Source organism: Condylura cristata, unplaced genomic scaffold (genome assembly GCF_000260355.1).
Source record: "Condylura cristata isolate star-nosed mole 26May11 unplaced genomic scaffold, ConCri1.0 scaffold00008, whole genome shotgun sequence".
Taxonomy (NCBI): Eukaryota; Metazoa; Chordata; class Mammalia; order Eulipotyphla; family Talpidae; genus Condylura; species Condylura cristata.
Window position 1 is genome coordinate 13,263,116 of NW_004567109.1, and position 15,739 is coordinate 13,278,854.

A 15,739-nucleotide genomic window follows, 5' to 3' on the forward strand; every position below is an offset into this window, starting at 1 on the left:
GGTGTGGGGCATGAAAACTCAGAAAACTGCTTCCCGGGTTCGAATCCCAGCATTGCCACTGTGCAAGCTGTTAGGTGGGGGTCACGCTTAATATTTGGGGGGTTCGGCTTTTGCATGGGTGGAATGGGGGTCGCCGATCGCCCCGCAGGGTGGTGATGGGAAGACAGTGAAACCGGGCACAGAGGAAGGTTCCGCCAAGCCCTGGGGGAACTGCTCCCTCTTTGGTGGTGCAGGGTGGCGGGGCGGGGCGGGCAGGGCTGTGCCAGTGATGCCCGCGGCGGGACTAGGGCTAGGGCGCTCGTGGCAGGTGTTACTGGGACTTTAAGAACCAGATCACAACAAATGAAAAGGAAAAAATGAAAGAAGGAGTCGTCCCCACAGCGTCCTCGCCCTCGCCCCTACCCTTTGAGCCCACCTGCACAGCCTCGCTGCAGGGCCCCTCCCACCTTGACCCTGCCCTGCCCCTTGACGGTGGACACCACTTGACCTGATTAGTTCTTCCATTCTGGTCTCACTGGCCTCCCCTCAGGGAGCCGGCCTGGCTGTCCCCACTCCTGGCAGGAGACACGGGGCGGCTGGCCAGGGCTGGGGGTGCTCAGGGGCTCGGGTGATTGACAGGTGGTGGGAGAGAGGCCGCTGCTGGGCAGATGGCACCCAGGGCTGCCCCAGGGTGAGAGGAACTGGGAGCAGGATGAGGCAAGAGGAACCTGACGGGGACGGGTGGGTGGAGTGACCGGGATGGGTGGGTGGTGGAGGGGCGGGCGCCTCCCCCTGGGGCGGTCAGGGCCTGGCGCCCCTGTCCAGGCTGCTCCTGTTCTGTCCTGGTCTTGCCACCAGAGCGTCCAGTAGCGTTTGAGGCCCCAAGTGGGGCCCAAGGATAAGGCCCAGGAGGACCACCAGAGTGGGGCTTGCTGGGCCCCCCTTGGGGATCTGACCCCCCTGGGTTCGAAAGCGGCTTTCCTGCAGGCCCCCCGCTTTATTTGCGCCCCCCGCCCCAGGCAGGGGTCCTCCATCCTCCAGCACCTCCTCCCTGGGGTGTGTCTGTCCTAGTGACCTGTGCGTCATTCTGCCTGAAGGGGCGATGGGCTGTGGAAAGTCAGGGTGAGAGGAGATGGGGGTGAGCGCGGAGGAGCCAGCCGTGATGCTGAGGGCGGGCGGCCGGCCGTTAGCAACCCCAGGAGCCCCCACTCTGCCTCCTGTTCCCAGATCCTCTTTGGCAACCCACTCAGTCTCACAAGTCTTGGTGTCATTCAGGAAAGGGAAATGGTCATTTAGGGCAGTCACGGGTCCCCAGAGCGGTGGCTGGTCTGCAGAGCTGAGCGCCTGCCGGGAACCCGGTGTGCAGCAGTTGCTCCCTTCACCACCCGGGCCCGGAACTGTGCGGAGCGTGCCCAGCTCACCAGGGAACAGGGATGGGCTCTTCACCGGTTTCTCGGGGCTGTGGCGAAGGGCGGGGTGGGTGGGCTCAGTGGCCTGGCTCTCGCCTGCCGGTTCTTTCCTGTGCCCCCTTGGCAGGATGGAGACCTCCTGCCCTCCCCGAGAGGTCTGTTGAGCACCTTCTGTGTTCCAGACGCTGCTTCTAAGTGCGTTAGCTTGCTTCGGAGAAAGCAGGGCCGGGGTGCTGTGGGTGGGGTTCAGAACTTGCCGGTGGCCTCACCCTGAAGTGGTGGCCTGCGACCGCGGGAGGGTTACAACACTCTCTGGGCCTGATTTTGCAGCCGCTGTAAGTCTGTTCCCTCCATGGCTTCAACATGTACTCACAGGCCAGGCCCTTGCCTGCGGCATGACGCTGACAGGAATCAGCCCAGCGGGCAGGTGTGACGAAGGCGGCAAAGGGGCCCAGCGGGGAGACCAGCGCCCAGACTCCAAAGCGTCGTCCCCGTGCTAGCTGACACAGCGGCCGGGGGGCCGTCGGCGGGGAGACAGGGAGGCCGGGGGGCGGAGCCCACTGAGGGGGCAAAGCAGAGCTCGCTGGGGATGGAGCACAGACCAGCGGTGCCTGGCCCTTGCTGAATGGGGAAACTGAGTCTGTTCCCACAGGCTCCATCTACGAGATCTCTGGGAATGAGTGCTGCCTCTCCACAGGGGACCTGATCAAGGTCACCCAGATTTGCCTCAAGAATGTGGTCTGCGAGAACCCAGGGACCCGGCAGACCATGGAGCTCACCCCCAACTTCCAGGGTAAGGCCTTGGTGTCCGTCTCCAGACGACACGTCCACAGCCGTCGGCTCCCGGGCCGGCCCACACTCATGCCTCTCACCACCTGCCCGGGCCTCCAGGCCGGGCAGTCCTTGGCTGGCCTGAGGTGCCCCCGAGGCTGGCCACTCCGCGTCCCTCTCACCGCCCGCTCAGCTCTCTGGTCATCTCTGCCTCTGGGCTGGAACTCTGTTCAGGCCTTTGTCTGGTATCTGCCCTGTGCTTGCACACGCATTCACTCACCGAACATGTCTGAAACTCCACCGTGGGCCAGGCTGGCTGCTGGGGGCCAAGCAGCTGCAGGCTTCTCCGGCACGAGCGTCCAGGACGGCGTTGCAGAGGCCACCAGTAGAAGCGGACAGTAAACAGCGGAAGTTCAGGGAGGGCTGGGGCGGGTGTAGCCTGCTGCAGGGCCTGGGCAGGCTTCCTGGGGGAGGTGGCGCCTGAATGCAGGATCAGGAGCAGCAGGTGCAGATCAGCAGCGATTCCCAGCTATCCCAGGAGGCTGGTAGCAGGGCCTGCGTGCTGAAGCTGGTGGCTGGGCTGGGCACCCCCTCCGCCAGCTCTAGGCCTCGGCAAGTTCCCTGACCTTCCCATGCCTCAGCTTCCTCCTCGGAGAGGCGGTCAGGCTGGATGTGAGGATTACGAGCTGCCTTGCCGGAAGAACTTAGAGCGGGAGGAGCACAGCTCAGTGAGGCCTCCCCACACCGCCCAGCTGGGCCGGGAGAGCAGGAGCGGCCTCCTGGGAGCAGGTGTGAGTCCAGACACATTCTGGTCAGTACCTGCTTTGGAAGATACTGAGGAGCCGGCGGGGATTTTAAATGTGGTGTGCTTTATTTTGTATTTTGAGGATTTAGTTTCTCTTTTGAAATCATTTAAAAAGTATAGAAGGGCCCTCCCTAGTGGTACAGGGGGTTAAGGCGAGCACTGTGAAGCTGTCCACAGCCACTGCAGCGTGAGTTTGATCCCCGGCCAAGGGGGTGACCACAGGGCACAGCAGACCTCTCCTGGCCCGCCTGCTGCTCCCTCAGCAGTAGTAATAATTTCAGTAGATCCACTTGTTCTGCTCTCCAGTCTGTCTCTGGTGAATCCTCTCACCCCCCACACCTCTGGCCTATACCCCAGTTCTTGTGTGCATAAATAAATCTTTAAAAAAATAATAAATGGGCCCTCCCTGTGGTGCAGCGGGTTAAAGCACAGCACTAAGAGGCTAAAGCCACTTCTGCATGAGTTCAATCCCCGCCTGCCCGGGAGGAGATCCACATGGCGTGGCAGACCTCTCCTGACCCGCCCGCTGCTCCCTCAGCAGTGTACTTCATAGATCTGCCTGTTCTGCTCCCCACTCTGTCTCTGGTGAAGCCTCTCACTGCCCCTGTACCTCTGGCCTGTACCCCAGTTCTGTATGCACAAATAAATAAATCTTTAAAAATAAATAAAAATAAAACTTACAGAAGACCTGCTAGAACTGTGATACATCTTTTATCCAAATTCACCAAGTTTCGAACATTGTATTACATTTGCTTTCTCTGTACACACACAAAAGAACATGTTACATGTGTGTGCATATACATCATCATTTGAGGATAACTGCAGATGTGATGCCCTTTTACATTTAATTATTACTCCTACTATTTAGTGTGTCCCCCTAAAAACAAGAACATCCATCCATGAAACTAGAATTTGGTGATCAAATTCAGGAAATATTGACACACTATGCCTGTTGGACGCAGTCTGTCCAGACTTCAAAATGACCTGCGGGGCCCTTTCCCCCGAGCCTGCCTGGACCCCAGATAAACCCACACACAGCTGTCCTTTGTCTGTGTCCTCCACCTTTGTGTTCATGCTGACATTTTGGCAATGTCCAGACCAGTACTGTTATTTTTTTTAAAGATTTATTTATTTATGCATACAAGAGCTGGGTACAGTCCAGAGGTGGGGTGGTGGTGGTGAGAGGATTCACCAGAGAGAGCGGGGAGCAGAACAGGCAGACCAACGAAGTACACTGCTGAGGGGAGCACCCGAGGGAGACAGGCGAGGTCTGCTGTGCCCTGTGGGTCACCTCCCTGGCGGGGATTGAACTCAGACTAGAGACCGAACAGCGGCTGGCGACAGCTTGATAGTGCTGTCTTTAGCCCCTGTGCCACGAGGGACATTTGTGGAATGTCCCTTGTCCATGTTTGTGTGAAGTTTCCTTGATTAGATTCACGTTACCTGTTTAGGGTGGGAAAATGTAGCAAAGTTCTGCTTCGGTGTGTATTGGGGGGCAGGTTTAGGCCAGTCCTGGGGCTGGGCAAAGACCGCTCGGGGGGAGAGAAGTTGGACAAGCAGCCAAAATTGGAGGACGAGATGTAGGGGTTCAGGGGGGTGGTCACCTAGCCAGTAGCTCCTCAGTTCCCACTTGGGGGAGACAGACAATGATGCTGGCCCAAGGTGGGGTGCTAGGTGTCAGTAAGAGGAATTGGAGCGATGAAGAGGTATCTGGAGGCCGAGGCAGAGGCAGGGAGATGGGAAAGTCTGCCGTCCTGTGCTCTGTGCCGTCCCTGGCCACGTCTCTGCGTCTGCTGTGTGAGAAAGAATTGCCCCCCTGCCCCACCCCCCGCCCAGCCCCACCCCTGCACCTGCTTGATGCTGTTCCTTGCTGCCTGCAGGCACTGGGGCCTGCCTCTCCCTGTCCTGATGCTGGGCTTCCTTGGCACCTATCTGGGGCTGCTGGTGGGGTTTTCTGTGACTGGATGGCGGCTGGTAAGTGCCACTCTCGACCTAGCAAAGGCCTGTCCCATTCTGACACCCTCTACTGCACCCCACAGGCTCCTTCACCCCCCTGGCTGGCCCCCAGAGCTATGGAACCCTGGAGGAGCTGGTTTCTGCTGCCACCCAGAACTCCTCACAGCTGCCCATTGACTTCATGTCAACCCACAGCATCACCACGGAGGCCAGGGTGGTGCCGGGGGACCAGCCTCTCACACTCGAGGCCACGGAAACGCACTCCGGGATCTGTTACGCCCGCTGTGTGCTGAACACGCAGAAGCAGGGGGTCGTGGTGTACCTGCCCCTGTCCCAGAGGGGGCCGTTCTGGAGATGGGAACCTGGTGCCCCACGGACTCTGCTCGAGGCCCTGCAGGACCCGGCCCTGAGTGACCGCCTTTTCACCTGCCCAACCCTCCCCTGGCGCTCCCTGATCCTGAGGCCCCAGTATGAGATCCACGCCATCATGCACAGTGAGTTGCCTGGGCAGGTGGGTGTGGTGGGTGCGGAGGGAACAGGGGCCCGGGAGCGGCTCTGATGCGCCCTCTCCGCCCCCAGGGGTCTGACACCCCGGGGCTCACCAGGCATATACCGAGTCCGCCGAGTCGGCGGAAATAAATAGGTAGCGATAAAAGGAGGCAGGACAATGGATACTGGAAAATGAAGGGAAGCCCCACTTTTTACTTCATAAAAATTGGGGAGATATTAGACTGTGGGCTTAAGAGATGCAAAGAAACAGGACACGACAACAAAACCATGACCATTCGCTCAGGAGAAACATGCACCATGATAACACCTAATGACACAGCAAACACGCATACCATAGTTAACCCTAGCCCACGCTCCAGGGCAGGGCGAGAGGACTGTTCCTAAGGACCCCGTCTGGGTGCCGAGGGCACTGTCTGTGTGAACCCCAGCTGTTTCCTGCGTGCTTTGGGGCAGGCGGCGGCGGCGGGCAGGGCAGGTGGGTGCAGCGGAGGCAGCACCTGACCAGGTCGGCCCAGCCGGAGGCCGCGCGTGCGCAGAGGCACGGACGGGGCCGGCGCCGCGGGCGCAGGGTCTGGTCTCAGTTCCTGCCAGTGACTTACAGAGCAGTAGGTCAGGGCTGCTGGCTCGCTATACACGAGGCCTCTCGTCCCCCTAAAAACTACTTTATGATGGAAAAACTCAAGTCTGTATGAAGCAGGTGTGTTACCTCGCGATGCCCTTGATGCCGGGCATGTGTTGACGCCGATTATTGTGGCACGACTTTTGAGAGTTTATTGGCAGTGAAGTAGGAAAAATACTCAACTCCGCCTTCCCAGTTAAGAAAGGGGAGTTTATGGGGGCCAGGATTGGGAATAAAGAAGTTAAATTTTATTGGCTAAGGAGAGGGCTAGGGGCAAATAAATGCTGAAGTTGCTTGCTGGGTACAGGGCTGCCCCATCAGTGCAGGGGGAAGCAGCCTTTTCAGATAGCTGGGGTGTTTCTGTGGGAAGACGCCCGCGGCCCCCTCTCCCATGCTACCCAGACCGCAGCCAGCTGGGACTCGGTTCAAGGGTCGTTGCTCCTGTGCCCCTCCAGCTGTTTCATGCGTAGTTCAGCAAAAGCGGTTAGATCAGTTGTGTGCTGCTTTAGGATTTAGGAGTGGCCTCCCTGGTGGCACAGGGGTTAAGTCTCAGCACTATGAAGCTATCGCAGCCACTGCAGCATGAGTTCGATTCCTGGCCACGGAACTGATCCACATGGCGCGGCAGACTGTTCCTGACCCTCCTGCGGTGTACTTTGTCAACCTGCCTGTTCTGCTCCCCACTTTCTCTGGTGAATCCTCTCATCCCCCGCAACTTGCAACAGATGCCGTTTCACTCCCCCACCCCCACATCCCACCCTACCTGATTTCAAAGTAAACCCAGGTATATCATTTTGGGATACTCTAATGTAACGTCTTTTTAAAAACGACTTTCTAACAAACCCACAATCCCATCACATCATTAATCCTCTTACTGGTGACACCCATTTGTGTTGCTTTATTTCTTTGACAGTTTATTAGCATCTACAGTATTGCTCTACAGTATTGCTGCTGTTTTGTCTCTCGTCTTTTTTCAGCCTCCAGGTTCTTTCCTTCTCTCATAATTTCCTTTTCTCATAATTTATCTGTTGAAAGAACTGACCAATTTGTCCTGTAGTCTTTTCCTCGTTTTGGCACCAGAGTGCTCCTCTGTCACCTGTTTTATTTCCTGTTGAGTCAGGCCTGAGACTACCCCCAGGAACCAGCCTACAGTCAAAATACTCACAGCTGTGACTGTCATGGCTCAGCAAAGCAGGAGGGCTGTGGGCAGTCAGGTGGGAGCCAGGCCCAGCTGCCCAGGGTACTCTGGGGATTATCTAGAAATTTTATCACCAAGAACTTGGAGATGAAGTGACTCTTCCACTGAACCTGTCATTCTTGTGCTGCTTGGTCTCAGCTTTGCCCAGCGGGAGCCCTTTTAAGTTGGCACCTGAATCCTTTGGACACCCCTGCATGGTCTTGAATAGATTTCCTTGCTTCCTGGTTTAAGATGTTCCAAGCTCCTCTCGAACACTTACCAGGAGCTGAAGCTCCCTCTCTCCAGGGAGCCCTGGACCCTGGTGGGAAGTGATAGTGGCCACCATCTGGGGGGTGGGGGTTCAGGTGGCTGTTCCGGTGGTTAGTGGCTGCCCAGGATCATGAGACAGCACAGGTCATCCTGAAAGTGTGTTGGAAACAACACAGCAGATAGGCTGGTTTCCCTCCTCCTCCTCAGTCACTTCCTGAGTATTCACCAGGTTACAAGTCAGTGCCCAGGGAGGAAACAAGTTGCCTGAGGTTACTGAGTGTTTTCCTTGACTTGGTTTTATCTTTGTAAATTCAGGGAAGATTTAGAAAGGCAGCTTATAAAATGACATTTGAAATTTAATCTAAGATGCCTCCAGTCTATTTTTTTTCTATTTACTTTTGCTTAGAAGAACTGGGGTACAGACCCAAGGTGTGGAGGGTGAGAGGAATTAACAGAGTGGGGAGCAGAGCAGGTGGATCTACTGAAATACACTGCTGAGGGAAACTGGGGGAACCAGGAGAGGCCCGCTGTGCCATGCGGATCACCTCCCTGGCCGGGGACCCAACTTGTGCTACAGTGGCTGGTGACGGCTTCAGAGTGCTGAGGCTTAAACCCGTGCTACCAGGGAGGCCGAACAGCATCGGTTTAAATGGATGATTCAACTGAAGTGGCTGAACGAATTGGATACTAAGGGATTATCAAATTATTTAGATATGGTGATGGCATTGTAATCCCCCCCATTTTAATTATCCTTTTAGCATCACACATTAAAGTAGGCGGAGCATGATGTGGTTGTTCTGACACCCACTAACCCAGGGGAAGGGCAGTAGCTAGATGAGGGCCTAAATGAAAAGGGAGTTAAGACACTGAAGCTGGGTGATAGGTACATGGGGGTTCACTCTACTGGTCTACTTTCATAAACGTTGAAAATTTTCTGTAATAACTTTTAAAGAAAGAAGTTGAGGGATAAACACTGGTGATGAATCTACAATTGGGAAATGGTGACAGGAGAGAAGGGGAAAGAGGAGGGCTTTGCAGGGGGTGGGGTGCCCCCGGGGGGGTGAATGTTGCCTACCCAAGCTGACCTCCCTGCTCCAGTGCGCAGAACCATGGTAAAGATCCCGTCCACCCTGGAGGTTGATGTAGAGGATGTCACCGCTTCCTCTCAACACATCCACTTCATTAAGCCTCTGATGCTGAGTGAGATTCTAGCCCAGGGAGGCCCCTTCCCCCTGTCTACGGAGATCCTGGAAGTCCCCGACGGCCCCCCCATCTTCCTCAGCCCATGGGTGAGCTCCTTACACAAAGGCCAGAGAATGTGCATCCATGGGCCGGCCTTACCACCCTGGCGGATCTTGGCTTCAACCAAGGGCAGGAAGGTGCCCAGACACTTCATGCTCTCAGGGGCCTACCAGGGCAGGATGCGGCGGCGGCCGCGGGATTTCCCCACGGCCTATGACCTGCTGGGTGCTCTCCAGCCAGGCAGAAAGCTCCGGGTGGTGGCCACCAAGGACTGTGAAGAGATGGACACTGAGTTCACATCCCTGGCCATGGGTGACAGACTGGAGGTGCTGGGATCTGGCCAGGCCTGCGGGGCACACGGCACAGACATAGATGTCTTGGTGTGTCAGCGGCTTGATGACCAGGATGAGGAGGCAGATTATGAAGAGATGGAGGAGGACCAAGAGCGGATTCTGGTGCCCCTCTACTACCCTGGCGGCTTCGTGGAGGAGATGAATGATGGCCGGCGCTACAGCCTGGTGGACCTGACTGCCCACTTCTCATTGCCTTGTGAGGTCAAGGTGGTGACCAAGGACGTCAACCAGCCCGCTGACCCTCTCCCGTCATTCCTGGGCCTGCGGCTGGAGGAGAAGATCACAGAACCTTTCTTAGTGGTCAGCCTGGACACTGAGCCCGGGATGTGTTTCGAGATCCCGCCGCGGTGGCTGGACCTGACCGTGGTGGCGACTGGGGAGCCGCAGGGCCAGCTGGGGGGGTCTGTCCCCAGAGCCACAGTGCATGAGCTGACCGATGCCTTCTACTATCGCCTTCGGAAGTTACCTGTCCTCAAGAACCAGGAGCCCCCACCTAGGCCCCCGAAGAATAAGGGCCCCACGGAGCAGAAGAAACAGACTCATCAGGAGAGCGGCGCCAAGGTGCCTGTGAGTGAGGAGGGCCAGGGGTTGGGGCCCTCACCAGTTTCTTCTGCATCACATTTCTTAGTCATGTAGAACGAGGGTGTGTCAACTTGCACATTTAGTAACTATTATTCCTTTTTGGGCTTGACAATTCTGATGATGTGAGATTCAGACTTTATGGTTGATAAAATGCGACCTTGAGGCCCTCCCAGAGTTCACAATCAGGAGGCCAGAACTAGAGCACCAGCATCAGCCCCACCGTCACGGTGCTCGACCTTTCTGCCATCCCTGCAGACGCCCCTTAGCTCAAGTGTGGTCATTTGTCACCTACACTGTTTGCAGCCTCTTCTACTGCCCACACAGCGGCCTCTCAGGTCCCTCCCTGGTCACTGATGGGCCTGGCCCCATTTTCTGAAATCCCTGGCGGCTCCCTATTACAAAGGGACCTTGTTCTGTGGCGCCCAGGATGTTTTCTAAGCTGACTTCAGTTCCGCCTTTTACTGCACACTTCCCAGTCCACACTGGACCCCTGAAATGCCCACAGGGCGCGGGGTCCCAGGCCTAGAGTCAGAAATGCTGTTTCTCCCAGGTGAGGCTCCGCAGACTTCTGGGCAGTGACCTCCTGCCCCTTCTGTATTTGTGCTGCTCGGTGCAGGTAGCTTGGGGGTGGGGGTGGGGGCCTTCACTTTTAGTTCACTTAGTTGTACTCAAGTACCTGCTACATGAGCATCCCAGGGGGTAGGGACTTCCCCACTACGAGGCGGCAAGAGGTGGAGTGTGCTGAACTGAACCTAAGCGAGTCTGGGACTCGGAAGGAGCTGGACACCAGGCAGGAAGGCTAAGCTGCATCCCTGCTGGTTACTCTGCTTTCTACTGCTCTGGGCACGGCTGAGTGTGGGGTAACATCACCAGCTCAGAGCTGTTCTGTCGGTGGCTCCACTGGGCGCACTCTGTGGCAGGCACCTATGTGCATCCCCCCCCAGCTCTCATGGTCTGTGGTGGGCACAGGCACTTTCCTTATAGTTGAGAAAACAGGCACAGAGAAGTCAAGTGGTTTACTCAAGGTCACACAGCTACAAGTGGGGTTTGAAATTGAGTCTGACCCTCTGGCCTGAGCACTTAACACTGCTCAGCTGAGAACAGGAGGGAGTGATCTACACAAAAAGCACTCTGGAACCTGACAAGCATTTTGTTTTTCGGTTTGGGGACACTTCTATTTTGTGCCTCAGGCAGTGAAAAGGCTGATGCTGAGCCGCTCCAGAGGGGGCTCCTCTCTGGGGAGGGGTAGGCCAGTTGTTTCCCGATGGGTCAAGGAATGTAAATGCAGGCCGTGCAACAGGACTGTAGAGAACTGAGCACGCTCAGTCCCTGTCTTGGCTCCTGAAGGAAGGACTTTGGGCCCAGTCCCTGCTTGCCCATAAAAGGGAGACTTTTCCCCTCTAAGCGTCAGACTCTGCTATATATGTTTGCTCACCAAAGCATGATTGGTGGAATGACCTTTAGGCACTATTCGGGGTCTGAGCCACAGTCCAACTAGGATGCCCTGTGCAAGGTTTTCACAACACACTAAGCCAAAGTGGGGACTTAATTAGCTGCTCGCAGGACGAGATGAACAGATGTGCCTGTAGCACAAGAAGCTCAGTAACAGCTCAGACCCCTCAGCTCTGGCACTCTGTTCTGGGACTTGGTACCACTTCTCTCCCTTCAGCAGACTGGAGGGCCACTGGCCAAACCCCTGTGGAGAAATTCTGGGGCACCCTGTCTCTTGTCCCCACCCTGTCCTCTCTCACTCCTGTCCTGTCAAGGAACATATCATGTATTTGTAGCCAATGTCCTGAGGAAGAGGGAAGCAGAGGAAATGACATTTGGAGGGATTTACATGAACTCTGTTGCCTGATTTCTTGGAACCCTGTTGACTTCTGCTGCTTCTTCCACTTAGTCTTCTCAAGTCGTGGAACCACAACCCCCTCAGCTACCCACACCCAAGGTGAAGACCTTGCCAGAGCTCGCCAAGGACAGATCAAAAGTGTACAGCAAGATCCCTAGCCACAGGAACCTCAAGCAAGCAAAGGCCCACGCCAAGGGCGCAGGTGGGTCCGTCAGCATTTTGTTTTCTCTCCCAGTGCTGCTTTGCTGGAGCTGCTGGCTTGTTCACCTGCAGTCATGCGCCTGGGCAGCATCTGGTTGAGAATGAAGGGTTCCATCACCCCCCCCCAGTCTCTAGTGCCCTTTTGCAGTCAGCCACTGCCCCCTGGCAATAGCCTATCTGATTTCCATCCTGATAGTTGTGCATTTTTTGAAGATAACATGGAGACATAAGTCTGTAGCCTTTACTATGGGTTCTTTTTCTTAGCATTTAATGTTATGGGCTGTAGCAGTAGTTTGTTTCTTTTCATTACTGACAAGTGTTTCATTATATGCATACACCATAGAGTTTAAAAATAGGCTTTGGGTTGTTTCCTTTTTTTCAGTAGTCATGACAAAAGCCCTTATAAACATTCACATATGGGGGAAAAAAATACATACAGCTCCCTTCCCCACGCTGCTCCTTGCTGCATTAGGCAGCAGGGGTGTGGCCCTCCCCTCAGCAGGGCTCTGTTCCTGGGCAGATCCTCTGTGGCTCCAGAAGGGCGGACAGGCCCGTATGGTGTAAGCTTAGGCAGCAGGGACCCCACTGTCCGTGTCCCAGGGCCTCCAGAGTCCCAGCAAGGAAAATGAGCTCCCCCCAAGACACTGCAATCGCCAAGGCCTCCAGGGGGAGGCTTCTGCAAATTGTGACCTGGGCTAGCAAGGGCCTTAGACCCTCTAGGCCAACCTTTCCCTGTCCACGTAAGGAAAATGTGCCTTGAAGAGGGGCAGGAACCTGCTTATGGCCAGAAATCCTCACTGGCGTGGACTCTCTTGCAGATGCGGGTGACCACAACTATGAAGAAGTGTCTGAGTACTTTCAGAAGACCCTGTAGGTGCTGGAGGAGCCACGCCTCTTACCTGCTGCTTCTCAGGGAATCCCAGCCACCAGCCATCCGCTGCCGGCCTTCAGCAATCTTGCACGAGGTCTCAGAGACTAGACTGTGGACAGCAAGTGGTACTGTGGGTGGGCACTGCACTGGCCTCCCGTAGGTGTGAGGTTCTTGCCCCTGAGAGCTGCTTCTTTGGAGCCAGCACCTGATAGCTCAGAGCTCTGGTGTCCAGAGGAGACACTGGGTCCTACCCAATCCTGAGTCCAGGGTTCCCCTGGCCGGAACACAAAGGAACAAAGAGACCACCCACGAGTGCCTCGTGCCTCCTAGCGATGGGACTATCCTGACCCCACCACCCCAAGAGCCCTTGTAGTCAGCCAGCCCCTCCCCGCCAGGCGCTGGGCCTCTGGGTCCGGAACTGTCTTCCTCGTCTCCGCAGCACTCAGTACCTGACAGCTGTAGTGACTGTCCAGGAGGACGTCACCGTAAAACCACAGAATAAAAGTGACATCTGCGCCTCTGGGAAATGAAGAGCGGTCACTAGGCTCTGTGTGCAGATGCTCTACTCTGAGGCGGACCCGGGTCTTATTTTAAGTTAGGAAACATGCTTGAGCTTCCGAGTGCTTTAGGCGCAGACCAGGCATGAGCCTGGGATCCCAGTTATAAGCAAGTTTACTTAACCTCTCAAAGCTTCAGTTTCTTCCCAGATAAAATGAAACCAAGCTACCTCACGGGCTTGTTTTAAGGGTCAAATGAGATAAGCTTGGTAAAGCAGTTAGCACAGTACCTGGCACACAGTATCAATAAACGTGTCAGTGTTGTTCTTGTTGGCCGGGGTCACGCAGCTGTGCCTGTCTCCACACCGATCCTCTTCCCACACGCCTGCACCCTCTGCCATGCCAGGGCTTCAGTGTATGAGACTGTGGACAGCCCAGTGACAGGCTGGAGAACCTGACCACTTAGTGGGATGGAAGTAACACAACAAAACAAGTCTGTGTTTATACAGAGACTAAATCAGCTTTGAGGTCAGCCCGTGCCTGCTCAATGAGGTAACACCACAGGCCTCATTTCCTGGAAGTGGCGGGACTCTGGTTTCCCGGGTTGTACAGTCATGGAACTAATTACTTGGGTTGTCAAAGGTAAGAGAAAATAAGATGATCTGAGTTAGCAGCTGAGGTAGGGCTGGAAGAGACACATTTCCAGAGCTGGAGTCAAGACACTGCACCTGGGTGTGTCCTTCCTTTGCCTGCCGACACCCCTCCAGAGGCCCTGTCCTTCCCGGGCCTCCTGGCCTCCATGCCCCTGGACACACTTCTCCAGACTGCTACTGAGCAGCTACCACAGGCTGTCAGGCCAGTGCCCAGCACCCCATCTTCACATTTCCACGCCATTCTCAAAGATAATCTAATCTGTACAGGACAACCCCAAGGCAGAGTACTCTGGGACAAGTAGCAAGCAAGACAGCTTCTCCTAGACACAAAACTGGGAACCAAGCTCACACGCAAATGTTGCTATTTTTCACTTTCACATTTGCACTGAAATCTTAGTGCCAGATTGAGCAAGATCACAAGCAGAGCAGAGAAGGCTACCAGTTGCCTCAGAAGGTCCTTCCTGAGAGGGCAAACACTGCAATGAGAAGAAATGAAGCAATTTCACGGCAGGGAAAGCAGGGCTTAGGGCTTAAAAGGAAACATTTGAAAACCCCAACCGTGCACGTTTTATCAGAGCTGGCTGCGAAGGGACCCAAGGCAGACCCCACCTCGGGACACTCTTGCCTTTCTGCCTCTAACCATGGGGAAAGGGTTCTAGAGGGGCTGGGCTGCCCCCAGAGCCGCGGGATTCAGTGGGCATCCACTCCTCAACTACACAAGGAGACCCTCTGGGGAAGTGGTATTATCCCTTCATATTTATTTTTAACATCCTTTTATATTTCTGTTTGTGAATGTTTTGTAATGTGTTAACATCAATAATAGCTGTATATCACTGCTAAATTAATGAATATAAAAACTGACGATGCTTTCTCAAAAATATTTATCAATGCAACTGCATTTTTAAAAACAAATGACCCTTCCACATCAGGTACTAATCTCTGGAACTTTCTCTAGGTAAGCCCTATATAGTACTACTTGTTTTTTTTTTTTTAAGATTTATTTATGCACACAGAATTGGGGTACAGGGCAGAGGCGCAGGGGCAGTGAGAGGCTTCACCAGAGACAGAGTGGGAAGCAGAACAGGCAGACTGACGAAGTACACTGCTGAGGGGAGCAGCGGGCGGGTCAGGAGGGGTCTGCCGCGCCATGTGGTCACCTCCGGGGCAGGCGAGGATCGAACTCATGCTGAAGTGGCTTTAGCTTCTTAGTGCAGTGCTTTAACCTGCTGCGCCACCAGGGAGGGCCCTGCTTCTTGTTTTTCAAGAAGCCTCACTGCCTTGCTGTATCGATTCTCCTAAGAGCAGGCTGGACCCTGTTAGGCTATGACAGGGGATTTCTAAAACTCGAGTCATACTGTCACTATTGCTGTCTCAACAATGTGCAAGAACATGTGTCTGACACCCAAGTGACCACAAATACCCAAAACGCAATGCCTCCTGCAAAGGCCGGAGTTCCCATGTGCTGCGGAGCAGCAGGCCCACTACTTAGGAATTCAGAACCAGTGAGCAGCTGCTGTGCTGCTGGGAACACAGACCCACAGGTCCAGTGACACCATTCCGAGGACCTGACCAATGGGGACCCAATAAACATGAGAATTAGTACTTTTAAAGTGCTAAAACCAAGATTCAAAACTGAAAGATTTCTGCCCAGCATTGCTACCGCCTTGACAGGGTGAGGGCATTAGTCTGATAACTAGAAAGAGAAACTCCACCAACCATGAGAACACCTATCATGTACCTAAAGTCACACTTACTTGTAAACAAACATACTGGCTTGGCTGACTTCCAACACCTGACTGTTCGATTGCACATATAGGAAATAACGGCCAGGTTATCAGAAACTGGGAGGGTGGGGGCTTCTTCACACAGCTGCTGGATCTCATTTAGAAACAACTAAAACAGTTATAGAATCCTTCATTTGCATGTCACACACCATTAGCTTGTCTCAGAAATTTTTTTTAAACATTTATGCATACAGAACTGGGGTACAAGCCA

The 15,739-nt window shown here is 54.8% G+C and overlaps 1 protein-coding gene across 1 annotated transcript; it reads left to right on the forward strand.

Annotated features, from left to right (window-relative positions):
* The first annotated feature begins 2,080 nt into the window (after window positions 1-2,080).
* Window positions 2,081-14,518, forward strand: THEMIS2 (thymocyte selection associated family member 2). The gene is made up of 5 exons (XM_012722045.1): window positions 2,081-2,181; window positions 5,004-5,414; window positions 8,595-9,658; window positions 11,574-11,724; window positions 12,542-14,518. The coding sequence occupies exons 1-5, from the start codon at window positions 2,157-2,159 to the stop codon at window positions 12,595-12,597; spliced, it is 1,707 nt and encodes a 568-aa protein (XP_012577499.1). The 5' UTR covers window positions 2,081-2,156; the 3' UTR covers window positions 12,598-14,518.
* The last annotated feature ends 1,221 nt before the right edge of the window (window positions 14,519-15,739 follow it).

What these genes read in the sequence shown, in the direction of transcription:
- THEMIS2 (XM_012722045.1), top strand. Translation starts at nt 2,157, where the DNA reads ATGGAGCTCACCCCCAACTTCCAGG. An exon ending in AGAGCGGCGCCAAGGTGCCT is followed by an intron (nt 9,659 to 11,573) that starts GTGAGTGAGGAG and finishes TCTTCCACTTAG; the next exon opens with TCTTCTCAAGTCGTGGAACC. An exon ending in GGCCCACGCCAAGGGCGCAG is followed by an intron (nt 11,725 to 12,541) that starts GTGGGTCCGTCA and finishes ACTCTCTTGCAG; the next exon opens with ATGCGGGTGACCACAACTAT.